At 43.0% G+C, this 16,406-nt stretch overlaps 1 protein-coding gene across 2 annotated transcripts in view; it reads left to right on the forward strand.

The window, feature by feature from the left end:
* NADK2 (NAD kinase 2, mitochondrial) overlaps positions 1–16,406 on the forward strand; it is a 48,639-nt gene that overhangs the window by 13,958 nt on the left and 18,275 nt on the right. For both annotated transcript variants that reach the window (XM_006116756.4, XM_075932538.1), the window contains exons 4-7: positions 355–436; positions 4,893–4,976; positions 8,563–8,699; positions 12,101–12,179. In XM_006116756.4, coding sequence (XP_006116818.2) covers positions 355–436; positions 4,893–4,976; positions 8,563–8,699; positions 12,101–12,179 — 382 coding nt within the window. The remainder of the gene's footprint in view (positions 1–354; positions 437–4,892; positions 4,977–8,562; positions 8,700–12,100; positions 12,180–16,406) is intronic.

A 16,406-nucleotide genomic window follows, 5' to 3' on the forward strand; every position in this document is an offset into this window, starting at 1 on the left:
TCTAACATTTGCCAATACAAAATGTATGGTCCAAGCATCAGATAAGTGGTGCTCCATTGTACTTTTTATACATATTGAATTTTCATTGCAATTCTGAATACATTTAATATCTTGGTAGTATCCAACATTTAATTTCAAAGTCAGACAGATGTTTTCAGTGGAGAGCACTGAAATGGAGAGTTAGCAGTTCTATTCTGCTTTTGTAAAACCTATTTAACCTACTGCTTGTATAGAAATATTAAAAATATGATTGCAACGATAATGTCTGTATATGACATTTACTTAAGAATTTAAATATACCAAACTAAATTGAAAGTAATCAGCTGTTCTTTTTACTACTTTTTTTTTTTGTAGGTGATGGCACAATGTTGCTGGCAGCTAGTAAAGTTTTTGACAGATTGAAACCAGTTATTGGAGTAAATACTGATCCAGAAAGGTAAGAATAACACCTTTAGGAAAACAAAGTATATACTATATAGAGTACAATTATTATTCAATGTATAATACCGTTAACATCAGATTAAACTGCTGCCATTATTAAGGTAAACAGTATTACCAAGCAAACACATTTTTACTTATCTCTGTAGCCAGTGGCTCTTTCCATCTATTTTCATGTTAGTCTACTATTATTTGAATCCTATGCTGGCTCCAAAAATGAGCATACACTTACTTGGTAAATGGAGGTTAATTAATGTTTCAAGGTGAGAATATTTCTTGTTTCCTGAAAGTCTTTTTGCAGCTGTTGAGCTTTTCTTAGGCTAGAATTATTGGTCATCTTTTAATGTGAGTTGACAGGTGGCTCAAGCTAATAGGATGTACATGAACTAAGCCAGGGGTGGGAAACCTAATGGCTCACCTAGATACAATCCCTGAGGCTTGGGGGGGTCCTCCCTCTAGCATTGAGGAGTCTGTGCTTGCACTCCCATGGGGCTGGAACACACAGAATCTATTAGCCTCCTCCCCCTCCCCCCAAGCTTTAGTATGTGAGGGGAATGTGGAGAGTGTCTTTCTCCATCTTAGCTGGGGACCATGTCAGTGAGGGTGGGTTGGTTTGTTTTTTCTTCTCACTTGTGTGGTCCCTGACTGATTTTTTTGTGGGTTTGCGGACTCCGCCCCCAAAAAAGTTCCACAGATGCTTTTCAAGGATATACAAGTTTGTTCCCAGCCGTTGAACCAGAAACAAATGTTTGTCCATTAACAAATGTTTACATTTTCTAGATTTGCTTGCACTCAAGTTATCTGATCAAATAACTACTTTGGGGGCAATTTTGCATCAAAAATTAAATTCTATGTAAAATGTTTTAAAGTTTTGCATAGTTCATATTTTATTTGTCAAACTAGCACTATAGATCCACACCATTTTCAATTAGTTTGGTAACTTATTTCAAAATACCTGTCTGAAATCATCTCTGCAATGATACAGACAACAAAAAAGATTCAGGATTTTTTTTTACATCATTCCTTATCAGGCATATTAATACAGAACTGCATAATAATTCATTTAAACTAAAATAAAGAAATGTATTTCCCTTTCCCTTGAGAAACATTGTTAATGCTTGGGAAAGTTGGGGGTAACGGAGGAACTGAGAGAGGTGAGTAATTGCTGGGAAGGAGCCTGGGAATGAACCTGAAGGATTGTTGAGTGTTGTTGGGAGAAGTGTAAAACAGGATTATTTTGGGGGGTATGGAGGAGGGATTGTTAGGAAGCCTGGGAGCCACCCTCATTCAGTGGTTCATCCCTAGTCTCTCTCATTCAGTTGACACATCTTCCCCATCTGTCCCTGCACTCCTACTCGGCCATCACCCCATCCCCATGTGGCCCTGCATTCCCATCTACTGAGCCCCTGGCTCAATGCTGTCACTCCACTCGCTCCTGTGACCTTCTAGCAGCCCCATGCGCTCTGCTCTGTCCATCTCCCCCATATCCTTTGCCTTCTCACCTGGCCCTGTGGGCAGGATGCTATGAGCAAAGCAGTCTTTCCTCCTTCCTTTCCACAGCTGGTTGCTCTGGCTCTGAGCCAGCTGCCCTCTTCTGGCACCAGGGCAGCCTCTGGTGTAATTACAGCAGATCTTTGGCAGGGCAGAATGTCTTTTCTGCAGAAGTCTGGGGGGGGGGGGGACGGACATAAAGTCTACACGTGCAGTGGCACAGAATTCCCCCAGGTGTAAATTTAACAGCAGGACCAAAATTTCTAGTCTAGACCAGGCCATATACAGTTAATGTTGAAAACCAAGATCTTTAAAAATAGAAGTCTACGGTTCAGCATTTAGATCAATGTTAGGCAGTTGTGACTTTTTTTTTTTCCTTCCAAAAATGCCAAGCACCCAACAGCTCCTGTGGAAAATCAGATGGATGCTTAAACATAGTTTTCCTTAGAGTGATTGTACACACATAGAATCATAGTCTTCCTAGAACTGGAAGGAATCTCAAAAAATTATCGTCTAGTCTCCTACCCTCATGGCAGGACCAAGAAGACCAAGATCAGGGGTCAGCAGCCTTTTCAAACCAAAGAGCCAAACGGCATAAAAAATCAGAACAAGTGGTCAGCAAAGACCCATATAAGAATGCCCATTTGCGTGACTGAACATATGCAATGTAATAATAATAATAATTGACATAATGATTAGTAATAACATAAATGAAACATTGTATTCACTAGCGATGTGAGCGGTTGAGGGATTTTTTTTGTGCTTGCTCACCCCACAACATTGAGGTTTATCAACAAGTTAAGGAACCATTTCCCTAATATTAAAGAATCTGTTCCTGTGTGCGAGTTAAATTTGGTACTTGAGGAGCCCTATGAAAACTCCCTTTGAACCCTGCTACTGCCTTAATCTTTCCACAAAGATGTCCTTTTTGGTGACTATCGCCTCTGCCCAAAGAGTCAGAAAATAGAAATTGAGTGGTGTTCTTCCTCCTGCTCCCCACCCCACTTTTCAGTATTTTTCAAATATGAGGGATTTTACATCCATCTTAAATGCTTTCTTAAGATGTTCTCTAAATTTCATGTCAAACAAGTCATCCATGGGAGGATGCTATCCTGCACATCTTAGACATCAGAAGGTATTTGCCTTCTATCTGATAAAAGCAAACTGTTTTGAAAATCTTCCCAACCTGTTCATATCAATTATTGACGGAGCCAAAGGGACTGTGGTTCCCACTCACTCTTGACATGGATTTTTGCATGCATTATTTCTTGTTATAAATTTGCTGATATATACTTTAGGAGGAGATTGTATAGCCCAGGACACAGTTCTATGTCACCGAAGTGCCAGCCATGAGGATGTGCATGTATAGTAAGCACTTATCTAGGCTGAAAGGGCACTGCTACTGAAAATCTCCAAGTGCGCATGCACTCATGCAATTGAAATTGCAGTGAAACCCCTGTAGGGGGACACATCTCAAAGAACTTCAGTTAATACACAAGGAGAGTAACCTCTCTTTCTTTGGTCTATTTATAAGTGTGCATATGCCAAGCAGAGAAACTGATGAGGTTCATACATGCTATAGTGTACAGACAGCACTAGATATTTGTTCTGCTCCCAGAAAGAAAGGGGATTAAAACATTTTTTATCTACTTTCAACAGGCTTCCAAAAAGTACCTGCACAATTAGTAGTGCTATTTATCTATATTTCAGAAATGTGCATTTGTCTGTCTGAGTCTAAGAATGCCTCCTAAATGGTAAGAGCTATGACCACCAAATTTGGTATGCAGCTTTCTTGTCTCCTAACTTAAAGCAAGGCTGGGATTTGGTTGTGTCAGGAAAATTGGAAGTGCCATGAATGGGGCTGTTTTCCAGTACATGGAAAGGGAGGGGGTAGAGAGATGGAACGAGATATTCCTTCACCACTGATGGCAGTGTGTCTGCAGGGGAGAGTTATACTATAGAGTGACCACCACAGGCAGCCCTACCATTAAGGGAGTTGCTAGCAGAGGTAGAGCTCGCCATCTTGTCTGCCCCCCCCCTCTCCCCCCACCGCCTGGGAGACAGCCCCTGCTTGCCCTTCTGCCTCCTCCCCAGCCCCTGGAGGGGATAGGGGAAAGGGAGAAAGCCCCCTGCCCTGAAAGAGCTGGGCAAGTCTTCTAGTATGTCATCATAGTATGAGAATGCTTCACAGTTTAATCTCAACTCAGATGAGTAGAGAAATAGTCTCTTCATTTACGGAGAGATAGATCAAGTGTAATGCCTATGGTCATAGTAAGTTTGTGTAAGTAAATCAATTTCCTCCTCATTTCACATATATTTGGTAGCCTTTGTCAGTCTGCTTTTTGCACCATGTTTGTTAGTTTCCATGTCAGAAACAAAACAAATGCCTATGATATGTCAGTTCAGATTGAGGGCAGAGAAATACTGCTTAGCTGCCAGTTTTTTAAAGAAGTGTTTGAATATATACTGATGAAAAGTGATTTGACAACCATGGAGACCAAAGTCTTGTAGCTACAGAACAAGCAGTGCAAGTTTGCCCACACTTCTTCCATTGTGCCTCAGCCCTGTCCTTTGTGGATGACAGAGTAGGTTTGTGTCTTTGCTTTGTAACCGTTTGCTGCTTTGCCAGATTTGCCAGCAAGATTGCCTAGATGTGCTATTTATGATTTGAATATGAATAACTCATCTGTTGAGTAGATTCACTCTGTTTTCACATAGGCTACCAAGTAGCCATTGGATAGCATTAATTCCCACTAGCATCTTTGTCTGTATTTGAATCATGTACCAACAAGTAAAAGGCTCTATAACCTATTGCCACTGCATAATGCCTGACTTCCTAGTGAGAGAGATCACAAATCACTTTTAGAAAATGAAAATCTAACTTTGCTTTTATGTAGCTATCAGAACACTCAACTCACAGCTTTGACTGCCACTCCTATTGTTCTGTCTTCTTTTCATTGTAGATCTGAAGGACATTTGTGTTTGCCTGTGCGATATACACACTCTTTTCCAGAAGCATTACAGAAGTTTTATCGTGGTGAGTTCAGGTAGGATTCTATGCTCTTTGTTTTTACAAAATGTATTTCCTGAGGAGAACACGTGTAATGATGGGCAACATTACTAACAGAAGAAGAAAGTAAGTATGTGAAATCATGAACTGAGTTTTAAGGCTTAGCACCTTGAAGGATTACTTTATAGTTAAAGAATTGAATTGGAGTTTGGGAGACCTAGATTCAGTTTGTACTAGAAATTCAAGTGATTAAAAAAATTGCAATTAATTGTGTGATTAAAAATATAACATCGTTAATAGAATACCATTTACTAATATTTTGGATATTTTCTACATTTTTAAATATATTGATTTCAGTTACAGCACAATACAAATTCCACAGTGCTCACTTTATATTTATTAGGAATATTTACACAGTAAAGAGCAACATTGTATTTTGCAGTCCACTTCATAAGAGTATTATGCCATTTCTTTATCATGAAAGTTGATTGTACAAATACCTGCATTCAAAAACAGAGAAAGTAAAACTTTAGAGCTTATAAGTCTATTCAGTCCTATTTCATGTTCAGCCAATTATATAGACAAACGAATTTGGTTACTTTTTTGCAGGAGATAATGCTTTCTGTTTCTTTTTTACAATGTCACCTGAAAGTGAGGACAGGTATTCACATGCCATGTTGTAGCTGGCATTGCAAGATACTTATATGCTAGATGTACTAAAAATGCACATGTTGCTTCATGCTTCAAACACCATTCCAGAGGACATGTCCATACTGATAGGTTCTGATAATGATCCAAAGCAGTGCCGACCCACATATGTTCATTTTCATCAGCTGAATTAGATGTCACAAAAAAGAGTGATTTTTCTCTTTTGGTGATTCAGGTTCTCTAGTTTCTGCATCAGAGTGTCGCTTTTTTAACAGTCTGAAAGCATGCTACACACCTTGTCCCTCTTAGATTTTAGATGGCACTTCAGATTGTTAAATCTTGATTGAGGTCTGTAGCAATCCTGAGAAATTTCAGATTGGCACCTTCTTTGTGTTGTGTCAAATGTGCTGCGAAAGCACATCATCATCCTAGATGTCTATAACTTGAAATATATGGCAGAATGCAGGTAAAACAGAGCTAGAAAATAAAATAGTTACCATACTATAAAAGGTTACCAGATATTTTTAATGTGGGCAAAATGTATTTTCCCTCAGCCTAATGGTCAGAATCGTCTGAACAATTTTGTCTGAAAAGTTCCCCAAAAATTCTGAGGCAGGCATGTGGCATTTAACATTTTAGTCAGATGATTTGTTTGGTAAAATTCTAAAGCAGAGTCTTATAATGGGAAGTGTGGGGCAGCCTTAAAAGTAGAGTGATAACAGTGCCGCTTACAGTGGGGTTCATAGTGAGATGGGTTTGGTATAAAGTAGGGATGTTAAAAAGCAGTTAATTAGGTAACTGTCTAATCACTGAAAATCTCAGTGGGCTCTCCAGGAGCAGAGCTGGGCTCTTCAGGAGCTGTGGGCTCTCCAAAAAAAGAGCTGGCTGGCCCAACTCCCGGGGAGCTGGCTGTGCTGTGAGCTTTTCAGTATAAGTAGTGGGGGGAGGCAGCCAGCTCCTGTCTGCTGACCCTGCTCCCAAAGAGCTGGCTGCCGCCCCATTCTGCTGCCTGTGGCAGCCTGGGCTCATCAGTTAATGTTTACAGATATATGCAGGATCCAGTACCCATTGGGAGCCAGCTTAAAAACCAGCTCCTGGCATGCACTGCCTTCTGGGGAGCTGCCTGCCACCCTGTGCTGCTGCATTTCATAGAGGCAGCAGTGCAGGTTGGCAGGTGGGAGCTGGTATGCGCAGGGAGCTGGTTTAAAAGTTGGCACCTGGTGTACACTGCATCCCACAAGAACTGGCTACAGCCCTGTGCTGCTGTCTCTGTATTAAAGGCAGCAGCTCGGGGCGCGGATAGGGGGAGCTGATACATTCAGGGAGCTGTCTTAAAAACCTGCTCTTGTAGTCGGCAAGAGTAAGTCTCAGTTCTGACACTGGGCTCTCAAAGTGCAAAGGACGCTACACAGGTATCTGTCAAACACAAGTAGTTTATTTCCTGACAGCTAACAGCTGAGCCCCATAACTGGAAGATCAACATAACAAAGAAGCGGCATATCTTATGTCCCTTCCTGCAAGCCTGGGACCCTGGGTAGGCTGTGGACGAAGTGGGAGGTTGTCTCAGCTTCCGAGGCGCCGGTACCCAAAGCCCATCGGTGAGGTCCGATTTGCTAGGCTCTGAGGCAGCCTTAAATACAGTTTTCCTGTCTTGTTTGGAAATTTCCAGGGCTTACTCATTACATGCTGATGTAGGGCTTAGCTGTTAGTTATCAATCTGGTCTGATCTGGATCTTCTTGTTCTTTGGCCCTATTTACGTGATCAGTACATTAGGGTAAACAGAATTGTTTGAGTTCTTGCCCTTTACCCTTATTTTATACTTGTTCTTGCTTTACTGGCAACAATGCTTATCTTAAATGGCATACGTTCCCAAAGACTTGCCTTTGGCTCATCAGATATAGGGAAAGGGGGAAAGAATGCTGGCCTCACCACCTCTAAACTAGCACGTACAAAGTTCTTCCGCAATTGACCACTACGGCTCTCCATGCACACCAGCTCCCAGGGTAACTTAATTACATGCATTTAAATCTCCCTGTTTTAAGTGGGTTCCCATTCCTGGTTCCTCGTCCCGCTCCTGACACAGCTTCTGAGGAGTAAGCTGCCACCTCAGGCTGCGGGCTCTCATACAGATCCAGCAGCGCGGTATGGCAGCTGGCTTCCTAGGAGTGGGACTGGGAGCCTGCATGTAACTGTCAGTGGTAACCTTATCAGTGAACAGTTTAAATGATTATACTATTACATCCCTAGTATAAAGGTTCCATTAGCACTCTTGCTTACGTTCTGTCTTATATTCTTCTGTCTGTGGGCTTGTAGGACTGCTCAACTTGTTTGGAATAAAATCCTTTGTTTAGTTCCTCAATCTGTAGTCTTTTTTTAGGCTACCCTTAGAGCCTTCTTAGAGAGGGATATTGTGATTTGATAAGCAAGTTGAGTTTTCCACTAGTTGCTGTATCTAATTATCACCACCAAGTCCGTGGTACTGCCTTTAAACATCTATTTGTAACTGCTTCAGCTATTCAGGCTTTCTGCTCAAAATTGGAGAAGAAACTGCTGTAGTTTTTCAGGTAAAATAGGAGGCGTGAGAAGGAATTGTTTTTCTACTCTGGGGAATAGATCGTTGCCACAATTTATGGAAGGACATGTAAATACTATTCAAGTGCTGATACCCTGTGTGTATTCAACTATGGTTATGCCTCTAGACCTAGAGAATTTGTCAGTCAGCATTTAACAAAACAAAAATAGATGTAAAATACATGTTTAGTATAAATTCTATGATGAATTTGAATTATCTTTGACAGATTTGGTGCTAGAAATTGGTAAGCTTTTTAAACTGATTTACGAATTTGGCTGTCTCCTGCCTTTGTAAAGAATATTGCTGTATCTAGTTACTTAAGTTTTGAGTTCATCAGTGACGCAGTGAAAATGGAGGCCTTATGTTTTGACTCCAACACTGGTACCTATCTCTTTCTCTAAGGTGGCAGTGGCGGCAGCGAATCCGGATATATCTTGAAGGAACTGGTATTAACCCTACTCCTGTAGATTTGCATGAACAGCAGTTAAGCCAGGAGCAGTACAGCAGGGCCCATGTTAATGGAAGATTCTATGATCAAAGTAAGTTGGAGTCAGAATTATGAATGTAACCAACAAAACTTAGCAGTGCTCACTTGAATGGCCAAGTGGTTGTGTAATATTTTTGGGGGGAGTATAGTTATTGTAGGCTTGTAAAATTGTTATAAATGTATTCGCACAAGCTCAGGGAAGGGGGATGGGGATTGGTCCTTAGGATTGGGACCCAAACTTGAAGCAGGGGCTCTGTCTTGAGTGTTGAAATATATCTACCTGAGACTATATACATATTAGCTTCTAGAATTAGCTAATAGTTGACTCTCTATTTAAAAAATGTCATCTGCCATAGCCTGAAGCAAGACACAAGCTTCTTGAATGGTGTTCCTTGTATTTTGCTATTGGCTCTTTAAGGTGAAATTATTCCTTAAAGAAAATGCTACTTTTTTTTGACAATTAAAACTCAAATGGAAAAAAGAGCCTGTTGTACAGTTCTCGGTATTTGCCTTGTCTGTGGAAAGGTGGTAATATGAATGTTTTATGACAGACTTGAAAACCTTCATCCTAAATAGTTAGTATTAACTGTAAGAATGCTAGGGAGATTGGGGGAAAGATTGGCTGTCCAACCCTGGAAAATTAGCATCAACAGGCCATAAGATGTACTATACAGTTTCCCAAACTTTCAAAGATGACTCCCCTCTTGACAAAGCAGTGTTTTTCTGCTATGTTGCAGTGTGAATCCCGCTTTAGCTGAATGAGATTGGAGTCTTGAATGGAAGTGTCTGGGGCTACATGTGCACGCTGTGCTTGTGCTCCTGTTCAAGGGCACACAGGGAGGTGGGGTATCTTACGAACCTCCCTCTGTTGCTTCTTACCACCCATGGCAGCAATCCAGAATCTGGTGAATGTACAACCTGGTAGTTTTTAACTTTGCCTGAATTGTCTAAAACTCAAATTTTATCTAATATTCTGAACTCTTGTGGTTTATTGGCATACCACTGCCATGAATTATATTGATCTATGTGGACTGAATGTTCACCATCAGAGCCCTCTGTACAGAGGGATTCACAGGGATGCAAACTTGAAGGAAAAAGAATGCTTCCTAATCTACAGTACGATTACTTACCCTACTTATTTACCGTTATTGGGCTCTTTGAGATGTGGGATCCACACTGATTACAACTTGCCCTCCATCCCCGTATTTTGGAGTCCTTAGCAACATGGTCATAGAATTGATGGGGAGCCCAGAGAAAATTGCAGCACTCCACCCTCCCTACCCCTCCCCCCCCACTGCCTTTTATGTTTTCGTGGGGAGACACAGGGTAGGTGTGGCATCAATGGACACTGATACTCAAAAATTCAGATCTCACATGAGTTTTATTCAAATGTAACAATAATGGGTTTTCCACATACTACATTCTCTTGAAGAATCACAATTACAGTAAGGTAAATTTTTTGCAAACCATTCTTCAAGCTATAACCCTAACCTTTTGCAGGCCAAGTGTCACCATCATAATACCAGAAATAATTATGATTTTTTTGGGGGTAACCTGTCACTATATAAAGCAGGGGTTGGCAACCTTTTCAAACCAAAGAGCCAATTTACATCAAAATTCAGAATAAGTGGTCAACAAAGAGCTGTATAAGAATGCCCATTTGCATGACTGAAAATATACAACTTAATATTATTGATAATTGACATGATTAATAATAACACAAATAAAACATTGTGCTTACAGACTTTATTTAATGGGACTTCTGCATCTTTTTCACACTTATTTGAAGTTTACATCACAGCTGGTCAAATCCAGCTTCATGCATGCATTCAGGCTATCTTCTGTCAATTTTATGACAGAGGGCTGGGGATGCGGGAGTGTAGAAGTCAGGGTTGGTGTGTATGAGGGGTCAGGGTAGGGGACTTGGGTGTATGATGGTCTCAGGGCACAAGGTTGGGGGATGTGAGAGTGCACGAGTGTTATGGCAGGAGATTGGGAATGTGGGGGTGCAGGAGTCAGGATGTTGGGGGTATGAGGAGCTCAGGGAAGGGGTTCAGGTGTGTGATGGGCTCAGGGTTGGTATGTGTGGCGGGTTGCTGGAGTTTTATGACACGGGGGCCAAATGGGGGCTGGTCCCCAATTGGGGGCTTGTTGGCCAGGCTTCATTTTTAAATGAAGTAAAATATTATGTGCAACACAAAAGGGTTCAACATTGTATTTATGGCAGGAGTGGGGAATCTTTTTTGGACCGAGGCCACTGACCCACTGAAAAATCGGGGACCACAAGTGAGAAGCCAGAAAACAAACAAACTACAAAACCCCCCAAACCTCACTAATCTGACCTCCATCTGAAACATGTCACTCCGCTGGTGGGGGGAAGGGTAGGGAGAACTGAGGGTCAGGGCTCCAGGGTTAGTGAATTTTGAGGGGCCCCTCAAGGTTCTGAGGTTGGGCCAAAAGTGAGGAGTTAAGTGTGGGGGACAAAGCTGCGGGTGCAGAATCTGGTCAGAAGGTGAGGGTGTAAGGTCTGGTGGGAGGGAGGTTGCAGGAGCAGGCTGGGGCAGGCTGTCTAGCCAGGGGGCAGGAGCGGGATGGGGCAGGCTGTCTGGTGGGGAGGGCAGGGAGTGTGGCCAGGGGAACCGAGTGAGGGGCGGTGTAGGGTCTGAGCATGAGGGTTGGAGGGGCACTTACTTGCTTTCATGCCATGTGTAACACAGCCTCCTGTTTGCCAAGAAGGATTTGCAGGGGAAGCCTGCAGGAAGTGTTTCCCAGGGAAAGGAAAGGGCAGTGCACGGAGCCATTTTTGGTTCCTGGTTCCCCACAGGCCGGGGGAACAAAAGAGCGGCGCACGGAGCCAAAAATGATGGACTTTTTTCCCATATGCCAAATCCGGCACAAAGAATCAGGGCTTTCTCCCCCAGCCACCTGTGCCTGCCCCGTGCAGGAAGCCAGCACTGGTGTGTTCTAAGCTTGCGGGGGAAAGGGGGAGGAGGAATAGACTATAGCACTAGCACTGGCTCCATGCTGCAGGGAGAACTGCAGGGGCTGAGTTGGGGGCTCCACAAGAGCTATATTTGGCTCATGAGCCATGGGTGGTAGACCCAGGATATAGAGAGAGGAATTCAGCTTGTCTGGTTCTCCACTTGTTTTTTGGCAAGACACTGCCTGAATTGTTACTATAGTCATTCTCAGCTTTCCTGGAAAGTGTTTCTTTGAGTAGATACCAAGCCTGAAAAGTCTCAGCTAGAAAAAATGAACTCTTCAGAAAACTGAAAATTGATATTAATGAACTGAAAATTGATATTAATCCAAATTTATGTAATCTCAATTATAATCAGTGACTGCTATTTGTAATGGATTAAGAAAATTTTGAGAATTCAGTTTTTAGAAATGTAATTTAAAACTCACCACAATAATTTGTTTAGTAACTGTCATTTGCTCCAATACCTGCAGGATCTGACATTTCTGGACCACACCTTTTGCCAGTGAGAGCACTAAATGAAGTCTTCATTGGAGAGTCTCTCTCATCCAGGTACCCTTAACTTCTGCATTGTTAAACATTGAAGAGTGACAGTCTAAATTTGTTTTTGTTTTAAATATCAGTTTATGAAAATTCAGCTGGTAATCATTGTGTTTGCTGTCATCTTTCTTTTCAGCCCATGAATATCAGACTTTACTGGGTAACAAAAATAGATACAAAGATGTGATATAGCCATTGAGTGACATAACCTCTATTCCTAATGATCATTGTATCTCTCTAGCCATTCTTTCAGATCTATTCTTGTGCCTGTGGCATCACACAAGGCTTTGTCCTGGGTTCCTTTATTGCTTTACTCCGGGGAGGGAAACCTGTCTTGGGTCGGGGGCCGCTGACCCACAGAAAAATCAGTCAGGGGGGCGGCACATGAGAGAACCAAAAAAAAACCAAACCCCAAAACAACACAAAACAAAAAAACCCAAAATCCTTACTGACGTGGCCCTGGACTGAGAAGGAGAAAGACTCTCCCTACGTTCCTCTTGCACACCAGAGCCTAATGGAACCCAAGACTGTTGTATGCTCCAGCCCTGCAGGGAAGTGGAAGAGGGATGGAATGCCAGCACTGGCTCCCCAATGCTGGGAGGGGAGTTCTGAGCCTTGGGGGCCAGATCCAGGCAAATGGGGGCCGTATCCAGCCCCCAGGCCTTAGGTTCCCCACCCTTGCTTTACACCCTTCGTTTTGGTGGCTTCATGTTCTCGCTGGCTTCAATCACCATCTTTATGATGACTTGGAGATTTACCTGTCTATCCTTAACTTACTAAGGCTGTGTCTAGACTGCAGGGTTTTTTCAAAAAAAGTAGCCTTTTTTCGAAAAAACTTCACTTTCATCTAGACTACAGCCGCGTTCTTTCGAAATTAAATCGAAAGAACAAGGCTTTTCTTTTGACAGCGGTACTACTCATTTCACGAGGAAGAATGCCTTTTTTCGAAAGTGCTCTTTCGAAAAAAGGCATTCTTGAATGCAAACAAGGCTTTTTTGAAAGAGAGCATCCAGACTGCCTGGGTGCCCTCTTTCGAAAAAGCGGTTCACTTTTTTGAAAGAGGCTTGCAGTCTAGACGTAGCCTAAGAATGGAGACTGAGTAGAGATCTGTCCAGCCTCTCCTCCTAGAGGTCTTGCCATAAATTTAACCTTAACATGGTCAAAACCAAACTTCTGATCTTTCTTTCCACAATCTCAATCACTAGCAACACTATAATTCTTGTCATTCAAGCATTTGTGTCCTGGGAGAGTGGCTTTGTAGAGAAATTCAGACCATAAGTATCCAAAGCTTAGTGCTGCTTTCTCCAAGATACTGGACTACTTTTGTATCTAAGTTTAAAATTCTTGTTTCAGCCCTTTGTATCCCATTTCTGTTCTTCTTTGAGTGCTTGCATGTGTCCAGTCTACTGTAGGTGTGTGTGCTTGCCTTACGCACCATTATCAGAGAACTTTTTTCCTTGCTGAGGCAACTCAAGTGCCCGCCACTGCCTTGACAGCCTTCATTTCCATCTTATCACCAAGTACAGTTACCAAAGCAATCTTAGAATAGTTAAAAATGATTTCCTCACTCCTTTGTACGGATACACCCTCTTGTAAGGACACGGGTGGGCAAAAGTGTCTCTGCGGGCTGGATCTGGCCCACCAAGCAGGTGGATCTGGCCCATGGAGGTCCTGTTGCTCCTCCACCCCCAGGCCAATTAGGATCTGGGTGCAAGGGAATGCGCAAAGCCGCCTCCTGCCCTGCCAGGAGCACTTGGTGCTTTGAAGCGCTGCATGTTGCTTTCAGGGCAAGGGCAGAGCAGAAGAGGCTTTGCGCACGCTCCCACCCTCCGGCCAACTAGGAGTGCGCGAAGTCTCCTCCCACACCAGGGGCATGGGCACCTAGGGAGAACACCGGGGGGAGGGGAGGGGAAGGGTAAACAAAGGCGCACACTCACCCCCAGACAGATTGGTCTGGGGGAGGGGAACCAGGAAGTATCTTGGCCCTGCCCCTTCCGCTTGATGCCCCACCCCTTCTGATGTGGCCTGGAGCCACTTAAAAAATTTCTGAAGTGGCCCCTGTGCTAGGAGTTAAGTTAGTTTTAGCTGCTTTTACTTTTGAACTATGTTTAATTTTTCAGTGCCAGAACGATGCTGCGTTGGCCAGGAATTGTCCTGTGCACTTTACGCTAAACCCCTGTCAGCCAGACTCTAGTTGCCACCTCTGCCAGGGCTGCTCCTGGGCGCCAGTTAACTGTTCCCCAATAAGCTTCTCCCAATGATGCTTATCGGGTAACCGGTTAACTGGTTACCCATTCGCATCCCTACTCCTCAGTCCCACTTATTGATGCAAGAAAATAGTTAGACCCACGGCTCAACAAACTATGTAATCTACTCACCTGTGGCGAGTAGATTATAACCCGGAAGAGCTGGGTTCGGGCAGCGCGGCTGGTGAGCGGGGCTCGCCGTGGTTCGGCGAGCCCTGGTTAGACCTTCTTCAAGGAGTGTCCTTTTGGATGCTCTATTGTATGTGTTTCAGTGCCCGTTGCGTATAGTCTGAGATTTACAGCAGCAGTACCCTATGTGCGTACTGTGCCATCTTGCAGCATTGCAAGCGTTCAACCAGCGCGTATTGTCAACCGTACCTCAGTTCCTTCTCTACTGCTCTAGGCTTAGGTCAGAACACAGCAGCTAGCCTTGCTTCATACCTTTACCAGTAAGATACCCCTCTTTTAGCCTTTTTTACTTTGGGTTCCCTACTGTTCCCCTGCTACCCATCTTTTAAAAACATATTTTCTTCTTCTCTTCCCTCCTCTCCCATACCCTTCTCTAACGGGATCTTCATCATGTCAGGTTCCCCCAGTTTCAAAAGATGCCTTATTTGATGGTTTTCCATTTCAGTCTTGGATGGCCATGCTCAGTGCATCCGATGCCTTGGGGAGGCACATATCCCTCAAAAATGCCTCCATTGCAAGAAACTAGAAGCGAGGTCATTCAAGGCACGGGACCTCCAACTAAAACTTCTCCTCATGAAGAAATCCCTCAGACTGGTTTCAGAACTGGAGTCTCATACTCCACCTCCACAACGGTCCCTGGCAGTGGCCTAAGATCAGGGTCCTCTTCTTCCACCTCCTCAGGACTCTCCAGCTAAGAAACTTGCCAATGGCAGCCCTCGCCACGGAGTGATCTGCCTTGAAAAAAAAAAAAAACCCAGCCTCTCAGACCAAAGTCCACCTTGATACTGATCTCACCATTCTCATTGGACCGACAGGCATTGGGCATGTCCAGTGTGGACAAGTCCCAAGGGGCTACAGCATCTAAGCAGCTACACCCTCCATTCTGCTCAAAATCTAAGAGCAAAATGCCCACCCTGGCACCAAGGGCAACACAAGGTACAACAACGCTGGTGCCAAAAGAGCCTCTTACCCAACCACCTATGCTGGTGATACCAGTGATACCAATGGTGAGTGACTCCATAACAAATGAGGCACCAATCTTCATGGTTCTGCACCCACTCACTTCCCATATGGACGAAGCTATGACCTTGGTACCGGGCACTCTGCTTCTCGGTGCTGACGGGCAGTGTTCTCGCTAACATTTTCCATCTTTGGGCAGGCTAAATTTTCTTCTGGGCAGGTTAAATTTCTTATGTGCAACACCAATATTGAAGTTGTGTGGGGATGTGCACTACCAGTACAAACAAACCAAGCTAGATAAAATATATATTGTAAACAGTTTATAGATACGGAAGAAGAAATATTAAAACAAAGGATAATTAAAAAGGAGCAATGCTTAAGATGTTTATTTAAAGCTCAAATAAAAAGAAAATTAACACTTCCCTAGGAATACATATTTTATCATCCTTTCTAACAACTCAAGCTAGTAAACACACTTAAATGAGATATTCTGAAAACAGCTATATAAATAAATCAGACATGGACACTAAATAAAAGCATAAAACATGTACCAGATATCTACAACACTCAGAAAAAAAATCTGTTAAAAGAATCCTTTTCTTTCCTACCTTAAGCTATTAATACCTATGTAAACTTTGTTTGAAATATAATCATGCAGTTGTCATGAGCTAGGCATTTTGCTCTCATTCACCAAAGCCTGAATCCTTATCCACAAAAGCAGCCTAAATGCTTTATATAGAAAAACACCAAAATAAATGAAGTCATTTTCTTCATTAAAATCTGCTAATGCAGACTCTCTTAGCCCTCCTTACTTCTCTGCTCTGGATCTGTTTCCCTCCAAACA

This window comes from Pelodiscus sinensis, chromosome 6, assembly GCF_049634645.1.
Source record: "Pelodiscus sinensis isolate JC-2024 chromosome 6, ASM4963464v1, whole genome shotgun sequence".
NCBI classification, from domain to species: Eukaryota; Metazoa; Chordata; order Testudines; family Trionychidae; genus Pelodiscus; species Pelodiscus sinensis.